Source organism: Aphidius gifuensis, linkage group LG5, assembly GCF_014905175.1.
Source record: "Aphidius gifuensis isolate YNYX2018 linkage group LG5, ASM1490517v1, whole genome shotgun sequence".
Taxonomy (NCBI): domain Eukaryota; kingdom Metazoa; phylum Arthropoda; class Insecta; order Hymenoptera; family Braconidae; genus Aphidius; species Aphidius gifuensis.
In genome coordinates, this window is record NC_057792.1 from 5,843,283 (window position 1) to 5,865,601 (window position 22,319).

General features: G+C 24.3%; 1 protein-coding gene across 1 annotated transcript; it reads right to left on the minus strand.

Moving 5' to 3' along the window:
- Nucleotides 1–1,453: 1,453 nt before the first annotated feature.
- LOC122857263 (venom carboxylesterase-6-like) lies at nucleotides 1,454–4,066 on the minus strand. The gene is made up of 8 exons (XM_044159342.1): nucleotides 3,725–4,066; nucleotides 3,361–3,658; nucleotides 3,102–3,299; nucleotides 2,863–3,041; nucleotides 2,290–2,791; nucleotides 2,104–2,230; nucleotides 1,862–2,034; nucleotides 1,454–1,731 (listed from the first exon to the last, which is right to left on the minus strand). Exons 1-8 carry the CDS (start codon nucleotides 3,917–3,919, stop codon nucleotides 1,667–1,669), a joined length of 1,737 nt encoding a protein of 578 aa, XP_044015277.1. The 5' UTR covers nucleotides 3,920–4,066; the 3' UTR covers nucleotides 1,454–1,666.
- Nucleotides 4,067–22,319: the final 18,253 nt, after the last annotated feature.

Sequence of the window (22,319 nt, forward strand, 5' to 3'; positions counted from 1 at the left end):
CTGTACTTGAAAATTTCTATCTTGAAAATAATTACTTGATAATTAACTATGAAAAAAAAAAAACTAATTAAATGAATAGCTGAATTATTTGAAATGACGCATCTTGAATTTAACCAGACATATTATTTATAAATAAAATGTTAAACATTGTTTCAAGTGACGATGAAAATCCGGTTCAAAATTAATCCTTCAATATATATAAATCTTTTTTTTTTTTTTTTTTTATTTATAATCATTTAAAATTTCTTATTCATCGCACAATGACTTGACATTTATATTCATTTATAAGCTCAATTATACATTTCAATACTTTGACGCAACATTAGCTAATTTATATTCAACTAATTTACAAAATTTTAATAACGTTTTATTTTTATTTATATTTTTATTAAGCACTATCAATTTGCGCTCGAAACAACAAACAATTTTATTGCTTGTATTTAAATTTTATTTATTTTTTATAATTTTTCAAATATTATTTCATCAAGCAAGTATCATTTTTAAATTTTATCATCACTGCCTGAGGGCGAGTCTTAAAAAATAAGAAAATTTAAAAAAATTATCATAAGGATTAAAACAAGTACACGATGTAAATTTGTAAAAAAAAAAAAATTAAAAATTAAGTAACATGGTGAATTACAATGACGATGACTATAAACGACTAATCAGTAATCCATAAACAAAATAAATTTTCTATTAAAAATAACTAAAATAATAATAAGAAAAATAAATAAACACGTGGCATTATATTCTCAGTGAATGATCTAAGAAACAGAGAATGATTAATTATTTCGTTACGTCGAATTAAACTACATGCGGTGGAATAATTATCGCAATACTTTGCATGATTTTTTTTTTCTCGTTAAACACAATATTTAACTTGCATTTTTAATTCTAGTTTCATTATAAACATCTTGAATATTAAAACAAAAAAAAAAAAAAAAAAGCTAAATAAACAATTAATAATATTTGAATAAATATACTTGTGTTAAATCGGCACAAAAAAATAATAAAGATATTACGAAAATAAAATAAATAGACAAAATGATGAATAAAAAAAAAAAGGATATATGTGTGTAGGAAAAATAAATAAATAAATAGACAATGTGATCAATGGTTGGTACATTGAAGTCAGTGTTTATGAACTGTATATCCTGTAATTTTGCTGAGTGATCAGTCTTCGATGCCAAGAGGTAGATGTTATATGGCACCCAAGAGTCAAGACATTGACTCTTTCTTTCTCTTCTAAAAATGATGCACGAAGTTAAACAGTTGCGTGTGTAACCGGTATATAACCTCAGGCTATTCCCAGGCGTTGATGATGTCAAAAAAAAAATTAAAAAAAAAAATAGTTATCCTTCTCATTCTAATATTCTCTTTGTTCTATCACTGTAATACTTTTTTTTTTTTAATTATTATTTATTCAATTCGTCAATGGTTATTCGGTTAACGGTAGTCAAAATTTTTATTTATCTTTTTTTTTTTTGGTTCATCAGTATAATTTACACATTCATTGTCAAAATGCAATATTTAAATATGCATTTTTAAATAATTAACATGATTTATATTTGTTTAGCTTTCTTATCCACATGTATATATTATTTTTTTTTTTTTTTTACAAATTAATTTTACAGTTAACGAAAAATTTAAATTTATTAAAATTTAATTAAACTGCCTTGTTGGTTTGTTTACAGCAAGATGAGAATTCAAAATTTTCATGTAATCCACCTGCTGAGATTTAATAATTAATAAAAAAATTAATTAGAATAAAAAGTTATTTAATAAATTGATCTAATAATTAAAATTAAAATTTACACAATATTTGTTACACCATATCATCAAAATTCATCTTTAAATTTACCAAGTCCAGGTGTTATTTTATTTTCATTAAAATCAATTGAATTCCAAAATTTTTTATCTCCTAAATTTGAATTTTTATCCATTTTTATATTTTCAGAACTTGCAATGTGTAAATATTCAAGAGCATAACTAAATGGATTTAATTCTGGCCACTCAACTCCAGCATCAGGAATTCTGATAAATAAATAAATTAAGTATAAAAAATTTAAATAAATTATATATTTAATCGATTAATAAATTTACCCTGTATTAGCAAAAGATTGCCAAATATTTAATAATAACTCTTGTATAATAATGTCATTTTTTTCATTAACCTTTTGAGTTATATGTCGATGAACAACCATAAATACGTCATCACCATGACTAACACCTGGTTAAAAAAAAAATTTTTTATAAATAATATCAAGTTTCATGATAATAATAACATACCAAAATCTTTTCTTGATGGTATGAAGTCATCACTGAGTGAGAATTGAGCTCTATAACTGTAAAAATAAAACCAGACTGGACTTTTATTGGCAATAGCCATCATTCTTGCTGCTTTTTCACCATCAACAACAAATAATCTATCACCAATCATATGAATTAATGGTAATACCATAGTTCCATCAATTTTTTCTACACCCAAATAATGTTTTCTTATTTTTTCAGCAATATTAACATGATCAGAGACTTTAATTGTATAATTATAGTCCAATAAATGTGGTGCAATTGAGTTCCATTTATCATTTAATTCAGCCATGAGTACTTTATCAGCAACAAATTCAGCAGCTGGATAAAGACCTTCTTCAGAAGTAACTGATGTTAACCATGGTACATCTGCAGCATCTCCACTTTCAATAATATCCACTGGCGATCGATTGATAAATGATTTACTTGTGTATTTTTCCACAACTGGCCCAAAGGGAGTATATGGATTATATAGCCAAGGCTGTATATAAAAAATTATATATATTTAATAGTAGTAATTATAAATTATACTCAAAGCAAGATTAATGTTACCATAAAGTCTCCAACTAATTGAACGATACTTTTAGCTGGTCGAGTCATCAAACATTCAATCATTATTTTGCTATTATCCGTTGGACAACCAAGTTTATCACCAAGTTTTTTTCCTTTTTCAATGGAATCTTCAGTTTGTGTCCAACAATCAAGAGCTGTTCCACTGAATGACATTCCACCTTTAATTATAATATTTATTATAATTTAAATCAAAACGAAAAATAAGTCATTTTTATTACCTTGAAATAAACCACGACTCATTGGACTAAGATAATGATAATGAACACTTGCACCACCAGCACTTAAGCCAGCAAGTGTTATTTTACCTGGATCACCACCAAAGTATTTTATATTTTCTGATACCCATCTTAATGCTAAGCTTTGATCTTTCAAACCCATGTTACCAGGTACAACATCATCACCAGTACTTAAAAATCCTGTAATTTCAATTTAATTTTTGATTTTAAATTTATTTTTATTTTTATGATTTAGACGTACCAAGTGGTCCCAAACGATAATTTACAGTAACAACAATTAAATCTCTGTCCATTATGTAATCTGGACGATAACCATGACCAGAACCAAATTGAAATGCACCACCATGAATTAAAAATATAACTGGAAGTAGTATTTTTGATTCTTCACTTGAAGGATTATAAATATTTAAATAAAGACAATCCTCAGAGCCTTGAACTCGTTCTGGTGGATTATCTGGTATGTGAGCATACTGAAGACACTCGGATTCTGGTCTTACAGCAAGTAAATCACCTTTCCATGCTGGAAAACGTTCTGGTGGCTAATAGCATTTTTAATTTATTGATTTATCTTTAGTATGTTAGTTAATAAATCAATTTTTACTTACCTGAAAACGAAGGTTTCCAACTGGTGGCTTTGCATATGGTACACCTTCAAAAGATTTATATTTACGACCATTATGAGATTGCTGATAAATACCTCTTATATTTCCCAATGGTGTTTTAACAATTGGCCTAGTTTTATCAGCTTCAATAACAAGGAAAATTGTTATAAACAAAAACAAGGCTAATTGAGTTTTCATATTTTTAATCGTCTTTGCTTTGAGACGACTGAGTTACTAATGACGAGTTAAAACTTGTTATGTTATCATCAAAGTTTGTTTTATAATTGTCAACAGATTATTTATTTATTATCATGTGCATATATGAATACTATCATTGTGACTGACAAACAAGGTTAAAAACTGTTTTTTTATTTAAAAAAAAATGTGATAATTATATACTCAAGACTGTAATCACTAAATGTTATATAATCTTCAATATGATAATTTTAAATCAGGTCAATTTTAAACAAATCGAAAATATATTTCGAAATATTTTTTAACGATTAAATTTTTCGATAAAAATAACGAAAATTAAAATATCAAATTTTAAATAAAATTATTGGATAAAAAAAGGTCAATATTTTAAAAATAATTATTGTTTTTTCATTTATTTTAGTAAATAACAATTTTCTACATTTTATTAGTTTTTTTTTTTTTATTCAAAACAACTTGTTTTACATCATTTAATCACTTTACTGGATTTTTTTTGTATAATTATTTTGTGCATTTATTAATAATTAACATACTTAAAAAAAAAAACATTACATAATGTTAATTATAATTATAAATTAAAAATATATTGTAATTTAATAATTAATAAATTTAAAAATTTAATTTCATTAAGAAATGTTAATATTGCAATAGACAAACCAACTAAAAGTATTTTAAATGAAAAATCAATATCACTTAATTTAACTGTTGTAAATTCACTTTTATTATCTTTATCAATTTCATTGATAATTTTAAAATTTGAAAAATTACTTGCTTTTTGTTCCCAAAATTCATAAAGACCAGTTTGTTTAACTCTCATTATTTCACTGACAAACTTACCACGTAATGGCCAATCATTTCGCATTCTATAAATAGAATAAGTTTTTCTAATTGGTACCCTCGACATGTATAAATTATATCTAGCTGTATAATACTGTAATAATTTTGTATCAGATATACAAACACTTTTTTTATCATTTAAAATTCTATTTATACAAGTTATTTCTGGTATGTCAATAGTACGTTTTTGTAATTCATCAGCCAACCAAACCTTATGTGATGCAGGTACATATATTTTATATTCTGGATGATTTATTAAATCATCTTGTGTTTCTAATATTCTATTTGGTACTTGATGTGTTAAAAGTGCAGCAAGTTTACCTTGAAATATTGATTGAAATATTAAAAAAAATAAAAATATTGTACTCATTATTATTCTAACTTGTATAACTGATGGTAACTTTAATATTGAACCATTCGATAATAAACGAACACCTTCAAGTGTTGTCAATACAATTGATTGATTATTACCAAAAATATAAAGTATGATAACTGATAAAATTGTTATCAATATTGTTACAAATATTAATTTATATCCAAGATATTCAATAATTTTTTGTGTTGTTGATTTTGGTAACATTGGATGTGCTATTATTGAAATACCAGATACTGAGTGTGGTGGTGATATTGTTGTATTAGCTCCTGAATACATGTATGATGAACCCAATATTATATCATAAATTCCATCACTTAAACCTTGAAGTATACCAAATCCACGTGTACCATTTGTTCCAATTCGTCCCATAATACCATCATGACTAAATGTTAATATAATATTCACATTAAAGTTTTGAAATATTGTACGTACAGTAAAACCATCATGACCAATTAAATCATTGAAATTATTTTTTGATAATGGCATATTTAAATATGGAATTATTTCAGTTGCAGCTGCTTTTACTTTGTAACCATTTAGATTAGCTGTTTTGTCAAATATCATATTAACACATATTTTTTTTTCTGGAACAATAGAAAAATACTTTACATTGATCTAGATAAATTTTTCCATACCGTAGTATTATTTAATTATTTTTTAAGTATAATTTTAACTTACCGTTTTTGTATTGACGATTAAAAATAGTCCAAGCATCATCATCATCTTGTTTGTCGTTTGAATTTTTAACTAACTTCCAATTTTTCGGAGCCATATCGACAAATGGATTAAATGTATAAATAAAAATATTATTATTTTTATCATAACAAATGTAAAATGAATTTAAAATATTAAAAAACCATGTTTGTCGTAAATAATTATTTGCATTATCACAATTACTATCATTACTGATGACAAAAAAAAATTGTTCAACATCCCAATATTTTGTTTTTTTTGCAAATAATATATTTTGTTTTAATTCATCAATTGTATTTGTTATGATAAAAAATACTGGTACATTTTTTTTCATTGTAAAATGTTTAGTTAAAAATTTAATTTTTGGATTAAACATTACTTTACTAAATATTATATCTGTATTGTTATCATATTTGATAATATTATCATCAATATCACCGATTATAATAACATTTGTATCATTATTCATAAAACACGTAAATAATATATCAAATGCAGCTTCTCTAACACGATTAAAATTAATCCTTTCCTCTGCATTGATTTTATTGAACAATAATATTAATAAAATTATTTTAAAAGTCATACCCGAGCAAGACATTTTAACATACTAAATTTAGAAAATATAATAAATTTATAACTTTATTCGCAAATGTAAAAGCTTTTAACTTAATAACATAATATTAAAATAAAAAAAGCTCATTTTAAATGTAAAATCAATAATACAATGTATGTCAGAAAAATGGATTTAATATCATTCGAAATCTTTCATGACTAATGTTCATTTTAAAACTGAAATTACATTTTTTTTTTTTGTGATAAATATTCAATATATAGTGTTATAAAATATTCACAATAAAATAAACACATTAAATATTTTTTATCATGTTCATATCATTTGATTTTATTTTTTGATTATAATATAACAATAATCATAAAAATAATAATTAAAATTTCAAAAGAAAAATACGGTAAATTAATTAATTAATTAAATATAAAAAACGATAAATTATTTAATTAATTTATCAACAATTTAAATAGCCAAAAAAATTTAAAAGATGAAAAATTTTGGAATTCGATTACCCATGAATTTGATAAATTTAAAAAAATCGATAAATTTTTTTCATGATTTATAGCCAATGTTTATCGACATCATTATTCATTAATTTTGAATATAATAACAACAAGAATTAATAATGTAAAAAAGCAATATAATAAATTTTTATTGATGATTGCCTCAACGATGATTTGATGATGATGTGATGATTGTTGTGAAACAAGATAAACATGATTTTATATTTTTTCAAGATAACTTCTGTTTGAATAATAAAATACATTGAGCTATATAATTTATTTATTTATTATTTTTTAATTTTGTTTTTTCAATGATACATGGTAAACTACAAGCTGTTAAAAACAAAAATAAATATATAACCTTGAATAATAATAATAATATCAATAATGATACTTGTATTTTGTATTTGAATACATGATATGTCATGACCAAATATCGTTGGTCCATTTGATTAATTGTGTGGGAAAATAATGATATTGATTCAACTTACAATGACCAAGATCCTGAATCAAAATAAGGGGACAACATCAGGTGTATATGACATCACTCAATTGTGTATCACCTCGACCTCTGACACTTGAAGAAAAATAAAAAAAGAAAAAATAACAAGAATCATCTATGACCATAATTTTATTTTAAATAATTTAATAATAATAAAGTATATATTTAATTAACATTCTTTTTATTTTTTTTTTTATTTTAATATCAACAAACGATGTTATCACAAATATAACAGATATTTATTATCTAGTTTTGAATGAATAATTTCATTAAATATTTAGCAATTTATCTAGGTATAAAATGACCTGATGGAGACCAAGGTAAATGAGTTCATCAGGCAATTTTTAGTAGGACAAAAAAAAAAAACAAAATTACTAAGAAAAAAAAAATACAATCAATCTATCTGTTGACCTCGACAAAATATATATTTTTAGATGTAAATCAGAATTATTAAATCACATTATAAATTTATAAAATGATAAATTAAAATAATTAAAAATACATTTAAATTAATTGTGAAAAAAAAAAAAATTTCTTTTTTTTCATTTGTCAATTTATTATCCTAAATGTATAATTAGTAATTTTAATTTTAATGTATCTTAATAGTTGCAAAAAAAAATATTTACATATGAATTAAAATTTCTACAACAAGTGTTGATGATCATAATAAAATTCAAGAATATTATTGCGTAAAAATTCACAATTGAGGACGATAATTTGTAAATGAATTTCTACTTTTTTTTATTTAATTATGATTTTTTTTACTGAGAAAAAATGAATAAATATCAAACAATTTATACAAATATTAATAGATGATAAAATGATTATTGAATAATGACAAATATTATTGAATAATAATAAATAATTATCAACAATAAATATTGTATTATTAATGTATGAATAAATATTATCAGATACAATTAAATATTACTGACAGTTCATCAGGTGATTGGTCAGAAGCTGTACACTCAAGTTGTATTTATAAATATAAATATGTATGATTTCTTTAGGCATCCTTGACAAGGACGCCAATTCAACATCATAGTACTGCATTATACACATACATATTTCCCCTTCTTAAAAAAAAGAGTAATTGCGTCCGTTTAATCGCAACATAATCGTTACTAATCGCTTCGACTCAACGACGATTGCAGCATAACACTAAAAGAAGATGAGAAATCACGATTTGTCATGGCTTTATTGTTGGATTATGGTTTTTTTTTCTTTCTATTTTGTTAATGTTTTTTTTTTAATTTCAATACACGTATTAATAACTTTAAAAAATTATTTTAAAGAGACAAAAAAATCATATCCACGAGGGGATGCAAGATGATGATGATGATGAAGAGGAGGAGGAGGAGGAACGTCTTAATCGATTAATTTCGCGACGGGGCGTGACTCGAGCGGATGCATTATTTATTTTTATTTATTTATATTTTTTTTTTTCAACTGGATTTTATCAAGGACATGATGATCTTTGTCTGATAGGAACTTTTCAAAATGATGCGTCATTCTTGAAAAACCAACAAGTGTTTTTTTTTTTTTTTTGAATAATGTTTTGTCAATAAATTTAAAAAAAATTATTAAGTAAATAAAATTAATAAATTAAATAAAAAATATGATTGTTTTTGTGAAGAAGTAAAGTTGACAAATTTACAGTTGGAAAATTCAAAAAAAAAAAAAATGTAAATTCAGTATTTTTAAAATATTTACTGGTTTTTTTTTGTAAAATATATTTCACATTTGTTTTTTGTTTTTTCTATGTACTATTTATTTATTTATTTACACAATTTTTTTCAACTATTGGAATGCTCTAGCTGGTAGCTGTTGTTTGTTTTTTTTTTTTTACAAGATAGACAGATCAATGTGAAGTACTGAATTTAAATGATATGCGAAATGTTGTGGATTGAAAATGTGTGTTCGTGCAACTGATGAAGAAGTGAGAGAATATATATTGTCATTGCCAAGTGTAAGTAAATTGAGTGTAAAAAAATAAATAAAATAAAGAACGGCTCAATCGCACACCTAAGTTTCATCGTAAATACATAGCCAAGAGACCGAAGTTGATGAAGAGCAATGATAAAATTCAAGCGGGACTCTGGTGAGACCAACACGCGACCGATTAGCATAAAGCCGGAGTCTCATTAGCTGGTTGCGCCCGGAACTATCCAACTTTACAATCCGTATTTTCTTACAATCAAATAAATAAATTTAAAGGTAAAATAGTTTTTTTTTTTTTTTTTTCAACGTGATATGTGCCATTTCGTATACTGACTCACCTGAGTGAATCCAAAACTTGTACTTTTTTTTTTTTTTAAGACAAAAACTGTACAAATACAAAAGACTTGGGCTTCTTTGTGATGATATAAATTCTGATTTTAAAAATAATTATCATTAGCAAATTGCAAACGTTTATTTCTATTTTTTTTTACCTTCATTTTCCGGTATACGTGACCAATTAATTGACAGTGTTGTATAAATATGTTGGAATTTATTTATATATAAATATATGCACATGCATTTTTCTATCGACATGTCTATGTGATGTGTTTGTCTATCAATGCATGTTTTTTGTTATTACATGTTTTTAAATTACAACCGACGTTTGATTAAATGACACGTTTTTATGTGCGACACACAAGTACTGGCGCCTCAAAGCTATAGACTAAAATAAACAAATAAAATTAATAATAATTATTTAAAAAAGGAAAAAAAAATATTATATTTACAGACTAATGACATGAATTTATTTGAAAAAAAATTTAATAATTATCGAATGATGTTTCTTCTTGTGGAGTAATCAAGAATTACATGAGAGCGAAAAAAAAAAATACAAAATGTAAGAAGGAAAAAAAATGAGGAAAAATTCTCAAGATCTTAATGACTTGGGGAATTTAAAGAAGCAGCTTTGCGTTTCTTGGATGTACATATAAGTGGATGAAAATATAATATATTAACCAGTGAATATAATGTGAATTTTGATGATCAAAAACACGTTAAATTACAATTAACAGGCAAGATCATTTTTTTTCATAAAAATAACAAGTTTTTATGTAATTTAATTTTTCGTTTATAATTTTATATACTTTGTTATTTTAATTATTTATTGACTATTAATTAATAAAACAACAGAAAATAAAATTCAATAATATATTATTACAAAAAAAATGACCAACGATATGGCACTGCGGTAACGGTTCGGACTTTGAGACAGGAGGTCTCGAGTTCGATCCCGACCACCGACGCCATGTATCGAGTGGTAGGCGCAAGCCGGCTGTACTGCCCAGGTTTTTCATGGTTTCCCTGGGCTATAATAGGAATCGGGTACAGTTTGAACGCATTACAAAGTCGACAACCATGTCTGTTGCAAAAATGAGTTGTAGGAATTGACGGTTCGAAAATGTTTAAAGAAGGAGAGGCACTGTGCAAGAAACTTCCTAATAAGAAGTATAGCACGTTAAACAATTCATTCATTTTATTATTACAAAAAAAAGTCATTGAAAATTGATATTTAATTTTATAATAAATAATTTCGTATTCATATTTTTTTTTTTTGCATCAATTTAAAAATTGAAATTAATACTATAAAAATTTACGATCAATGACGAGAGTAGTAAGTTTTCATTTGAAATATTTAATGGTCACGTATATACACTCTTATAATGATAGACTTGAAGACATTTTGCCACGCGTATTGCCCTTCAACTTCCAGGACACTAATTTGTATAATTACCAATCGTGCATTCCATCAGTCAGAAGAGAGTTGAATATATATATTTTTTTTTTAAACTACACCCTGTGCATCTTCAGGGATGCTTGTGTTAATAAAACAAAACAAATATAAAAAATAAATAAGAGTACATGGTCGTTTTATAAAAAAAAAAATATATATAAAATAAAAAGAATGAAGGGGGTTTTAAAAGTTAATACTTGATAGGTGGAATTTGAGTGAGTGAGAGAAATATTCAATTTACCGATTGAGTGGATTGTTGGATAAGAAAACGAAGCTTTAGTTGTCTGATGAGGGTGTTGTAGTTGTATATTTCTTCACTACTTTATATTTTTCTTGTTCATCATCATCATCATTATCATCACCATCATCATCATCATCTTCTTTTTGTTGTTATTTTTTAAAAGCATATATAGTACCACTTGGTACCAAAGCAAAAGATGTTGATCCACATCACCGATGAACGCTTCAGGCGTGAATCGAAACCTGACTTGTAACTGCACGCGATCCTCTTGATTTTTAAACATCTCAGTATTTTTACCAACTCAACATATCAAAATAATAAATTATAAAAATCTATATATACATATATTACATTTAAATGAAAAAACCAAATACGCGCAAATAAATTTTACCTTATTAGTACACTCAGTAATTTTTGCTGATAAATTTTTATATGATGACACTCAAGAAATTGACTTTATACACATATTTTTTTTTGATATTTGGCTTATTAGAAATTTTTTAAATCAGAGATTAAAAATACCAACCATCGTCGCAAAAATATTTGAAGTGTGTTGATGATGATCGCGTCTCCTCCTGTCCCGACAAATTCTTCAAATTCTTTACACGCAGCAGCACTTATATTTTTGCACTCTTTTTTGCATTTCTTAACTCAAAAAAAAAAAATAGTAGTATGTCTGCCATGTCAGCCACTTGTACGTTATGTTAGTAAATAAAATATATAAAAAAAATAATATTTCGTACATGTTGAAGAGGAAAAAGACAAGCAGCAAGGAGCAAAACTTTACAGCTTGAAAATGTGATGGCGTGATCGAAACATCTTTCTGTATAATTGGTATGAACAGTAGCCCTCAATGATAATTATCCAGCCCCTCTGTATATTCTCTATACAAAAACAGGATGAAGTTTTTTTATTTTTTCTTTTTCATCAATGTATATATTCACGAAAAATATTCACACAAATAAGCCCAGTTATTATTTGCAACATTGATGTATTGTAATTCATTTTTAAAATTTTTACAATATTAGATTATAAAATTTTTAATTTAAATATTACATGACATTTTATCCTTTTTTTTTTCAAGACAAATTGATAAGTTCTTTGACCTCATCGCATGTATGTTTATACTTTTAATCATATGATTATATTTGTAACGCTGAATGACTTTTGTTACTATTATTTTTTCATTTTTCTTGTTAAATTTTATCAAAATGTTTAATTTCTTGTGGTTGTTATTATTATTAACTTCCGTTGTGTGAATTTTTTATTTATGATGATCATTTTTATCAAGATGAAAACATCCTTATGGAATTTTTGTAGAGGATGAATCATCTAGTTGTCCTGGGATCAAACTTCCGTGAAAAAAAAGAGGAATTTTTTAGTCAATGAACTAACATTTATATGGTAAATATTTTTTTGTATTACTCTTTATTATTCTTTAGTAATTATTTTGTCTTTTTCCATATATTTTCCAGATTTTGCTTTGTAATTATTCTACCTTTTTCCGTATTTCTCTGGTTTTTTTTTCATAATATTATTCCACCTTTTTACAAAATTATATCGCGGAAAAAGGCGGAGTAATTACGGAGTAGTAATCCATAGAATATTTCTACCAAGGATCAATTAATGTAATTTAAAATAATCTGGATTTTATCAATCTTCAAGTGATATCATAGGGGTTGACTGCAGAAAAAATATTATAACCTTAAAATACATTGAAGAAAGGATAATCTTTTGTTGGACTGTATTTGTGTCCCTCGAGATATTTTTTATCACTATATTGCACTGGGGACCACCCTCGGTTTCATGAACAAGGATCAAACCGTAAAGATAGTTACAGTTGTATCCTTTTTATTTTTTTCTATTGAAAGTGTACTTGCTTCAGTAATAACGATAACGATTCCGATGAATCGTTATCGAGAGTCCCATGGATTATTTGCCAAAGGTTCATTGATCCTAACTTGACATGTTGTTGTTATTTTATTTCATTATTTCAATCATAGATTACTCTAATGAATACTCTTAAATAGGGGTAGTTTTAAAATTTATAACCTAAAAAATTATCAGAAGAAGGAAAAAAACGAAAAATAATTTTAAAGAAAAATGTAAAAATTTATTTTTTAACATAATCAAAGTCTGACCAACTATATTTTATTTATTTTTTAGAAACTTATTACTAAATTTGCGAATCAAATATTTACCAAAAAAAAAAAAATATATATATATAGACATCTTGATTGTATTTCGAAATGTCAATTTATCCTTTACCTTGATTTCATCAACTCGCATATGAGCTTAAATAATATTTGAAGTAGTTAAATGATAATTAATATATGCCAGGGTTATTACTTATTCACATTGGATAATGATTTGTTTGATTTATCATATAAACAAACTCTCACTTATTTCATTCACTTGACTTTCAATTAAATATTTATAAATATACACTTAAAAAGAAAAGAATTGAAAAAAGATAAATAAAATATGTCTATAAATATAATATGTGGAAAATATCATGATAAAATGTTGTATGAATAATTGAATATTTCCAACACGTTGTAGGGACATGGTAATTGCTAAGGATATATATAAAAACACAGGGAGAGTTGATGTCCTGCCAGGACATTTGATGAGACCAAGCCACATACAAACTAACACGCACACTTCATGTCATACTATAAATCAATATATATTTATAATATATTTATAATAATAATGATTTAAAAAAAAAAAAAAAATTCCTATTTGATTTTTATAATAATAATACTATTTTAAAATTGATTTTGAATAAAAAATTATAATTCAATTGTTATTAATAATCAAGTATAAAATTGAATCATTAAATTTGTAGTTGTTTTTTGTATACATTAAATTCTCATAGTACTCATCATTTTAGTATATCAAAGGTCCATTATATTACGTGATGATTTATAATATTTTCCAGATAAAAAAAATGATAATAAGAAGTACCTGATATTACAACAAAATGAATATTCCATGGACAAGTAAGTAATAAGTAAAAAATTTACACTAATATTTTCTCTCATGATGATAAAATATTTTCAAGGTTTTATTTATAATTTCAGTGAAATAAATGTAGTACAAATGTTTACCTATTAGCAGACTGACCTTGTCTCTAATAGGTTAATTTTAAATATAAAAAAATTTCAAGAAAAAATATAAAAATATATTATTATTGTTATATAATAATTAAAAGAATTAAATTTTATATTTTAACATGTCAAATAACAAGTATAATTATTATATTCTAATGATGAAATAGGTCATTGACATTTGTCAATCAAAAGAGACAGTAAATCAGTTAGAATTGATCTCGCTTTCGAGTGAGAGAAATGTGTTCAACAACACACGGATACCGTATAGTCTAAGCTATAAACATTCACATAATTTAAAAATAAATAAATAATCAAGTGAGTAGCTCTATAGTGATTATTGATTGACACATGAACAGATACACCAAGCAGGTATATTTATATGTCAAAAAAAAAATAAAATAAAATAAAATATTCACACCGATAAATCTCAATACACAAGTTCATTTATTTTACTTTTTTATATATATATTTATTAAAAATAAATCGAGTTCAATACCAAAAATAGTCAATGATTATATTGTATGTATTTATGTCACTTTATTTTAAATTAAATATATTCTCAGTATTACAATCTGATCATGAAAACAACGGTTTAAAGAAAGTACATTTTGTTGACAGTAAAATATCAACAGGTACAATTTCAACATGTTCAAAATGATTCGATCACGGATATTTTAAAATATACTCAAATATATATTCATTTTTTTTTTTTACATTTAAATGATAAATACTGGATTTTTTTATTTTTATTTAGCAAGATAAATAAGTAAGTAAGTCAGTATGTATATTCGATAAAAATAAATATATTTTTTTTTAGTTTGCTATATACAAGCTTAAGGGATTTTGTTAACTTACTGACTAGTTATTTTACTGTTAGAATCACGATATGGCACACTGATACAATGAATTTTTTTTATTTAAATAATTTTTATAAATAAATACAACAAGTGTATATTATTGCCGCAATAATAATTCATGTATTAGATAAAGATTTTGATAAATTTTATTTTTTTAATTCTTAATATTGTTTTGACCGATATTTGAATTTTATTCATGCTTCCGTGTGTTGTTTTAAATATCTGAAATTTATATTATAAAAATAAAATATTTAGATTGATTAAAAATATTTTAAATTAATCATTAGTGGGGTTATTTAATTGTTCATTATCATGTGTGAGAAAATTAGAATTTTTTTTTTTTTCATTTTGTTGTAGACAGGTCCAACATCATCATGATTTTTATCATCAAAAAAATCTTGCACAATTCTGTTAATTAGCAGTATTATTTTTTAAACAAAATTGACTTGAAATTTCCAGTTATTTTAAGAGTTCAATGTCTGATTGTTATAAATATATTTTTTTTTTTATATTGTAATTAACAAATGTCTTCCGGATCATCTGTATCATGTTCATATCAACATGAATAATCTTTTATGTCAAGTATTTACATATTTATAATTATTATTAGCCGTTATGATATGAATATTTTAAGATTTAAATTTATCCAATGATCGATATGACATACAATGTAGTATCCCCTTATATGATGCTTGACTTATTGGAAAATCTATTTTTTTTTTTTTTTTTCATTTTAATTTAAATAGCTTTAGTTTGCAGTTAAAAAATAATTTTGTTAATTTTTTTTATTTATGAATAGTTAAATTGAGTAATTAATTAAATTTTTTAAAATTATCATGACTTTTATTAATTTAATTAAATTTTTTTCAAATAAAAAAAAAATCGAAAAACTCGTTTAAATATTCAAGTTATTTTTTTATTTAATTGAAAAATATGAAAATTATCAATATTGGTAATAATAATTAAATATTTTTCTTTTTTTTTTTTATAAATTAAAATTTATTTATAAATAAATTTTATATTAATAGTTGATGGTATGAAATAAGTCACCTTCAATTAATTCATTATAAAGATAATATTTAAATACGGATTTAGACTAGACAGTGTTTAATTTAAGTTGGAAAAGATATTATCAGAATAATATCAAGACTGGTCCGACTGGAGTTAGATTGATAATTATTATTAGAGTTGTAGTGTATAAAATAATAAAAATTAAAAAAAAAAAAAAATAAGGAAAATGTTGAAAAAAAAAGGCATGTCTTGGATAGCTCACCAACCGGATAAAACCCGTTGGAAGCTGCTTTAACGGGGATATATACTCTCTCATCGAATATATCCCCCGTCGTCTTTATCCAATACGTTTGGCATAAAGCAACCGTTTCAATGTTTATCCACTCTTTGACATGGAATTTGTTTTATTAACATTGATGTATCGTTCACGTGATTGCTCTCCGTTACTGGTCTTCACAATTGCGTAACATATACACCCATCATCATCATCATCATCATCATCATCATCATCAGCTTTATCCTTTAGTGAAAATAATTCTCCATAATTTTTCCGTTAATTATTCTACTTTCTTTTCACCGAAATTCACCAGATAAAAATTGCAAAATTCATTAATGTATTTTACAACTTAAAAAATTATATGTTTAAATATAGTTATTATTTTTCTTAAATGGAACAGTTTTTTTTTTTTGCTAATTAATGTCGAGAAAGAACAATGAAATTTTATAGATAAAATTAATGAATAATAAAAAAACACTTTGAAATTGTGTCTGTTGAATATTTTTAAAATTAAAAAACTTACTATAAAGTTTTTAATAAAAAAATTCAAGTTTTTTAATACAAAAATTTATTTTAAATATTAAAAGTTTGTTGATTTTATTTTTTTCAATATTTTTGATATTTAAAATTGAACTTTTTACAAACTTTTCTTTGAAATTTATTTATAACAGATGCCAAATATCGGAGTGATGTTGGAAAAAAGTAGAGTAAAAGGTAAGTTAAAAAAATGAATAAATATAATAAAAAGAAAAACAACTTGAGAGGATGAAAAAGAAGAAACTAAAGTCGTTGTTTCGCTTGGTCAAGCAAGAATCATGTTTTACATACACGAACGACACTGAGTACTAAGCATCTATAAATATAGCATAAACTTTATCAAAGTAGTATTCTGATCAATCGAGTATTTTAAGTTTTAACTATATACATTTTTAAAATTACAACTTCACGATGTTTACACTGAGAATTTTTTTATTCCCATGACTAAATTTTCTTAGAAATTAGCGTAATTTACTTTTGAAAACTTTGTAAAGATTATAAATAAATAATAAGTATACAGATTAAAAAATTATTATAAATGTAATACAATTAAGTATAATCAAGATTTTTTATATCAATAATCAATATTCTATTAAAAAAATTAATTCAATCGAGTCAATTAAAATGTCAACTAATTGATGATATAAATTACAATAATTAATCTTCAAAAATAACAACAAGAAAAAACAATAATTATTAATTAATAATTGGCTTTTTTTATACATTTTTTAACTTAATTTTTCAATTTTTTTAAAATATATTATTAGGAGGTAATTAATTAAATTTATCAGACAAATAACTTGACATTTTAATTGATCTGTTGCAAAAAAAATCATAAGAAAAAGTTAATTTATAAATGTAGGAATGAATTGTGATTTTTTTTTTTTCAATTAGTCAGTTAAAATGTCAACTTTTCGTGGAATAATAAATTAATAAACAAAAAAACACTTGTCAATAAATTATAATATAGTAATTTAAAAAAAAAAATTAAACAAATCTAAATGAAAATGAAAAAATCAATTTTCAAAAATGATACTCATACGTTGGATATTTATTAGACCACCAGGAGTTTGAGATATCTCGTATACACTGCGTGATATCAACTTCACTCACCAGGAAGCAATGTGAGGATAATAGATTTTTCAAACAAGCCGGATGAAGAAGCAGCAAATAAATAAAAAAAAAAAAACATACAAAATAGTATATTGCATCAACAAGAAGGGTTAATCCAAGGGTTACACAAGCTCTGCATGCTCAAGGACGGTTGAGAATAAATTTTTTTCATATATCTTTGAAATATTAATAATATAAAAAAAAATATAAATAAAATTCACATGCAAGAATTGCAAACAGATATTTTGATAAATCCGTAAATTGTTATGAAATATTAATTGGATATATGTGTATGTGTATGTGTTTAAATAAAGTAGGAAGTTTAATGTTAAGTATTAGTCAGAGGGCCCGGAAGTTTCAGGGTAAAACTAAGATTATTTCAAGGCCATAATAATATATGATGTATAATTATTATCGGGTATATGCATGAGATGAATAAACGCGATTGATGCTACTGCATGAAATTTTTTTTTTTTTTTCATCTTAAATTATAAATAAAAAATAAATAAATTTCTTTACAATATGCGTCATTGACATAATTGCAAAATGTAAAAATTATAAAAATATATAAAAAAAAAAAAAAAAACAACAACTTGTGGTTATTCTGTAAATAAAATTCATAATGAGAATAAAAAGTCAACACATTTACCACGCTATGATAATTTTACCTCGCCGATAAAATCGCTTAATAAAGTAAGTGTTTATATTTATTTATCAAGCAATGTGATGTGTATATAGTTAATCGGTGCCAGGATCATTACTACAATTGGAATTGAAATTATTTTTATTTAAAAATAAAAATACTATAAAAAAAAAAAGAAGAAATAATTTTTTATATATTGCTATTGTTGTTATTAATTTTATTTATTTTTTTTTTCTTCTTTTTTTGCATAACCGGATGTGGAATTCATGTTAGTATATTGTTGCAAAGAATATATATGCATGTAAAAATAAATAGTAAAGGCCAAAGTCATTGACGAGATGAATGATCTGTCGATTAAACATTGATCCGGTCTCAGAATTGCAATAGTTATAAATAAACTAGCAAGAACAAATTGCATGGCTTACAGGCATTTGTCACTTTGTACTGGGATTACATATTATGCTGTATTTAAAAAAATAAAAAAATATATAAATAAATATACATTATAAGTATATTAAATACATAAAAATATGTATATACATAAAAAACATCAATTGAAATAATCTGTCCATTAAAATTGCAAGTAATAGTAATAATTTTTTATGTTGTTATTTTTTAAAATCAATTATCAAAATTTATGTCATTGATAAGTCGACATCTTAATTGACTCGATGAAAAAAAAATTAATGAAAAATATTAATCTACAATTGTTGAAATGGATTGTTAATTTGGTATAGCTATTGAAGCTCCGGGAGAATTTACAGAGACATTTTTACAGGTTAAAGAAAATTTTCCTCAGTCCATCAAAGTGCATGCCTTCATCAGGCTTATGTGACAGGCAGCTTGGTATTTGGCGTCTAAAAAAAATATAAAAAATATATTTTTAACGATCGTCTCCAAAAAAAAAATAAAAATGAATAAAAAAAATATATTTTTTTAACGATCGTCTCCCCAGTCACCGTCAAAAGAATGTAACATGAGACTGATTACAAAACTTACGGTCATTAGCCAAAAAATTGTATAAGAAAAAAAAATAATATATAAATACAAAAAAAAAAATTATAAATGCATATGAGCAATTTAATATATTTAAAAAAAATTTTTTTGTATTTTACAGTTGTGATATTCGCGAATAAGTCATTGACCCCACGTGGTGTGACAATATATGACGTGATGACTATTAGAGTTGGTACAAAAAAAAAAAAGTAACACACGTCTCTATTTGCGCAAATATTGTTGACTATGTTAGTTGTCCAGATGATGGTGACAAACGAAATAAATAAATATGTAAAAATAGTTTGTGCTAAATGCAAGATGAAGCGGAAGAGAACAGAACAACAGAAATATATATTGCATGGCCACAAAACTAGTGTTTGATTTAAAAGCCTGAAGTATATTAGATATCTAATATATACTTTATTATTTATTTTTAAGAATAAATATGTTTTTTATTTTATTATTTTCTTAACAATTGCATGTGTTGCTGATGCAATGGTCAAGATTTAGAATTCTTTTGTATATTTTATTATTTTTTTTTTTCATTATTTCTTCAGTAAGATTGAACTTCTTAACGGATGTTTTGGAACACAAGAATATTCAATGTAACCACGACTAAAAAATAACAAGATAGACTGATAAATTGAAAAAGAAAAAAATGTTTTTTTTTTTAAACAACAAGCAATGGTGTGACGAATCAATACAGTTGCGGCTATGCCAAGTCAATTGATGAAACAAACCAACTATAAATTGTTGTTATTATATAAAAATAAATAATTAACATTTATGAAAAAAAATATATATATAAGAAAATAATATTTGTTAATAAATTTCGTATGGTAAAAAAGTTTTCAAATAATTTAAAATCAATCATTGAAAATATATTATTTGATTGTATGATAATTTTATTATTCAATTGATAGATGCGTTTAAACATATCCCTTGGAGCATTATGTGTGTTTTAGTGTGTATATAGAATTGAAATAAATAATAAAAAAAAAAAAAAGCTAAAACAAAAAGAAAAAAAAAAAGCCCTGGGCATACACACGTCATGATCCGTTACGCGTGCCCGTAAAAGCAATCGCACGTTTTTAAACATGAAAGAAACTGAAAGAAACCCAGGACAACACACACATAGACATATTCGACGACATGGTGGTCCCGGCGGCACTTTACGATCCAAGATTTAAACGTGATGTTCTCGCCGTCAATGTTACCTTCTTCTCGTCGTTCACCACGTTAATGTTGTATTTTTTTTTTTTTTTTATCTATCATCATACATACCGTACATATACATAAACAAATTAAATTCACCTAAATCAATATTAGATAAAAAAAAGTTTGTCAATTTTTATTTTAAATGTATATGGATTTTTAAATAAGTACTTATTACTGTTATATATGAGGACATATGTAGCTAAAATGTTATAGTTGAATTAAAATTAATAGCTGTTTTGTCGAGTATTTTTATCGGGCTGTCGGAATGATAAACGATATACAAAAAAGTATTTTCATCAGTTGTTTATTTTGGTAAACTTTGAAATTTATAATAAATCTAGATATCGAATTATTTTATTAAAATGAGAATTAGTTTTCCCATGATTGAATGAAAAAAAAAATTTAATTGAAGGAAATTTATTTCTTTCTTGTAGTACTTTTTTTTCGAGAAACAATTATTTTATTTGTACTGCGATTGATAAAAAAAGTAAAATAACATTATTTCTTGAACTGATAATGGCTATACTTTAATAAAATTAAATGAGCTTAGTATGTAATCAAATTTTTCTTATCACAGGTGGAAATTAATGTCGACTTTTAACTTTCAATCTCGGTTCGACGTCAAAAGTCGAGTTAGAAAAATTCAAATTACTTGAAAATTTGACACAAAGTACTCTGAACAATACAAAAGAGTTTGGTCATCTAAAAATGAAAATAAATTTATAAACAAAATTGCTAAACTCACCCTTACTGCAGTTGATCATGAAAATCCTCGATTAATCTCATCAGCTTGTCTCATCGAAATTTCCCACAACATTGAAAAAATATCATTCTATAATTGAAATAAAAAATACAGCAATCATACATTATTGTAAATATTTTTTCTAATTGGGAAAGACATACATGTTAAATTTTCAAGGTAAATATTAAACATCAAATTAACGTCAATAAAAAAAAACCACTATACTCATAAGCCAATAATGGAATATAAGATTTAAAAAAATAAATCAATATTAATTTTTTTATAATCAAATAAGTCTTTAAAACAACTAATATAATAAATAAAATGATTAATAAAAAAAAATTAATAGATATTTAGTTTTAATCACCTTGCGTTTGAGTCATCATTTAAAATATTCATATAAATGTTTGGATGATTACCTT

What these genes read in the sequence shown, in the direction of transcription:
- LOC122857263 (XM_044159342.1), bottom strand. Translation starts at nt 3,919, where the DNA reads ATGAAAACTCAATTAGCCTTGTTTTTGTTTATAACAATTTTCCTTGTT. An exon ending in TTGGAAACCTTCGTTTTCAG is followed by an intron (nt 3,659 to 3,724) that starts GTAAGTAAAAAT and finishes AAATGCTATTAG; the next exon opens with CCACCAGAACGTTTTCCAGC. An exon ending in GAGTCGTGGTTTATTTCAAG is followed by an intron (nt 3,042 to 3,101) that starts GTAATAAAAATG and finishes TTATAATTAAAG; the next exon opens with GTGGAATGTCATTCAGTGGA.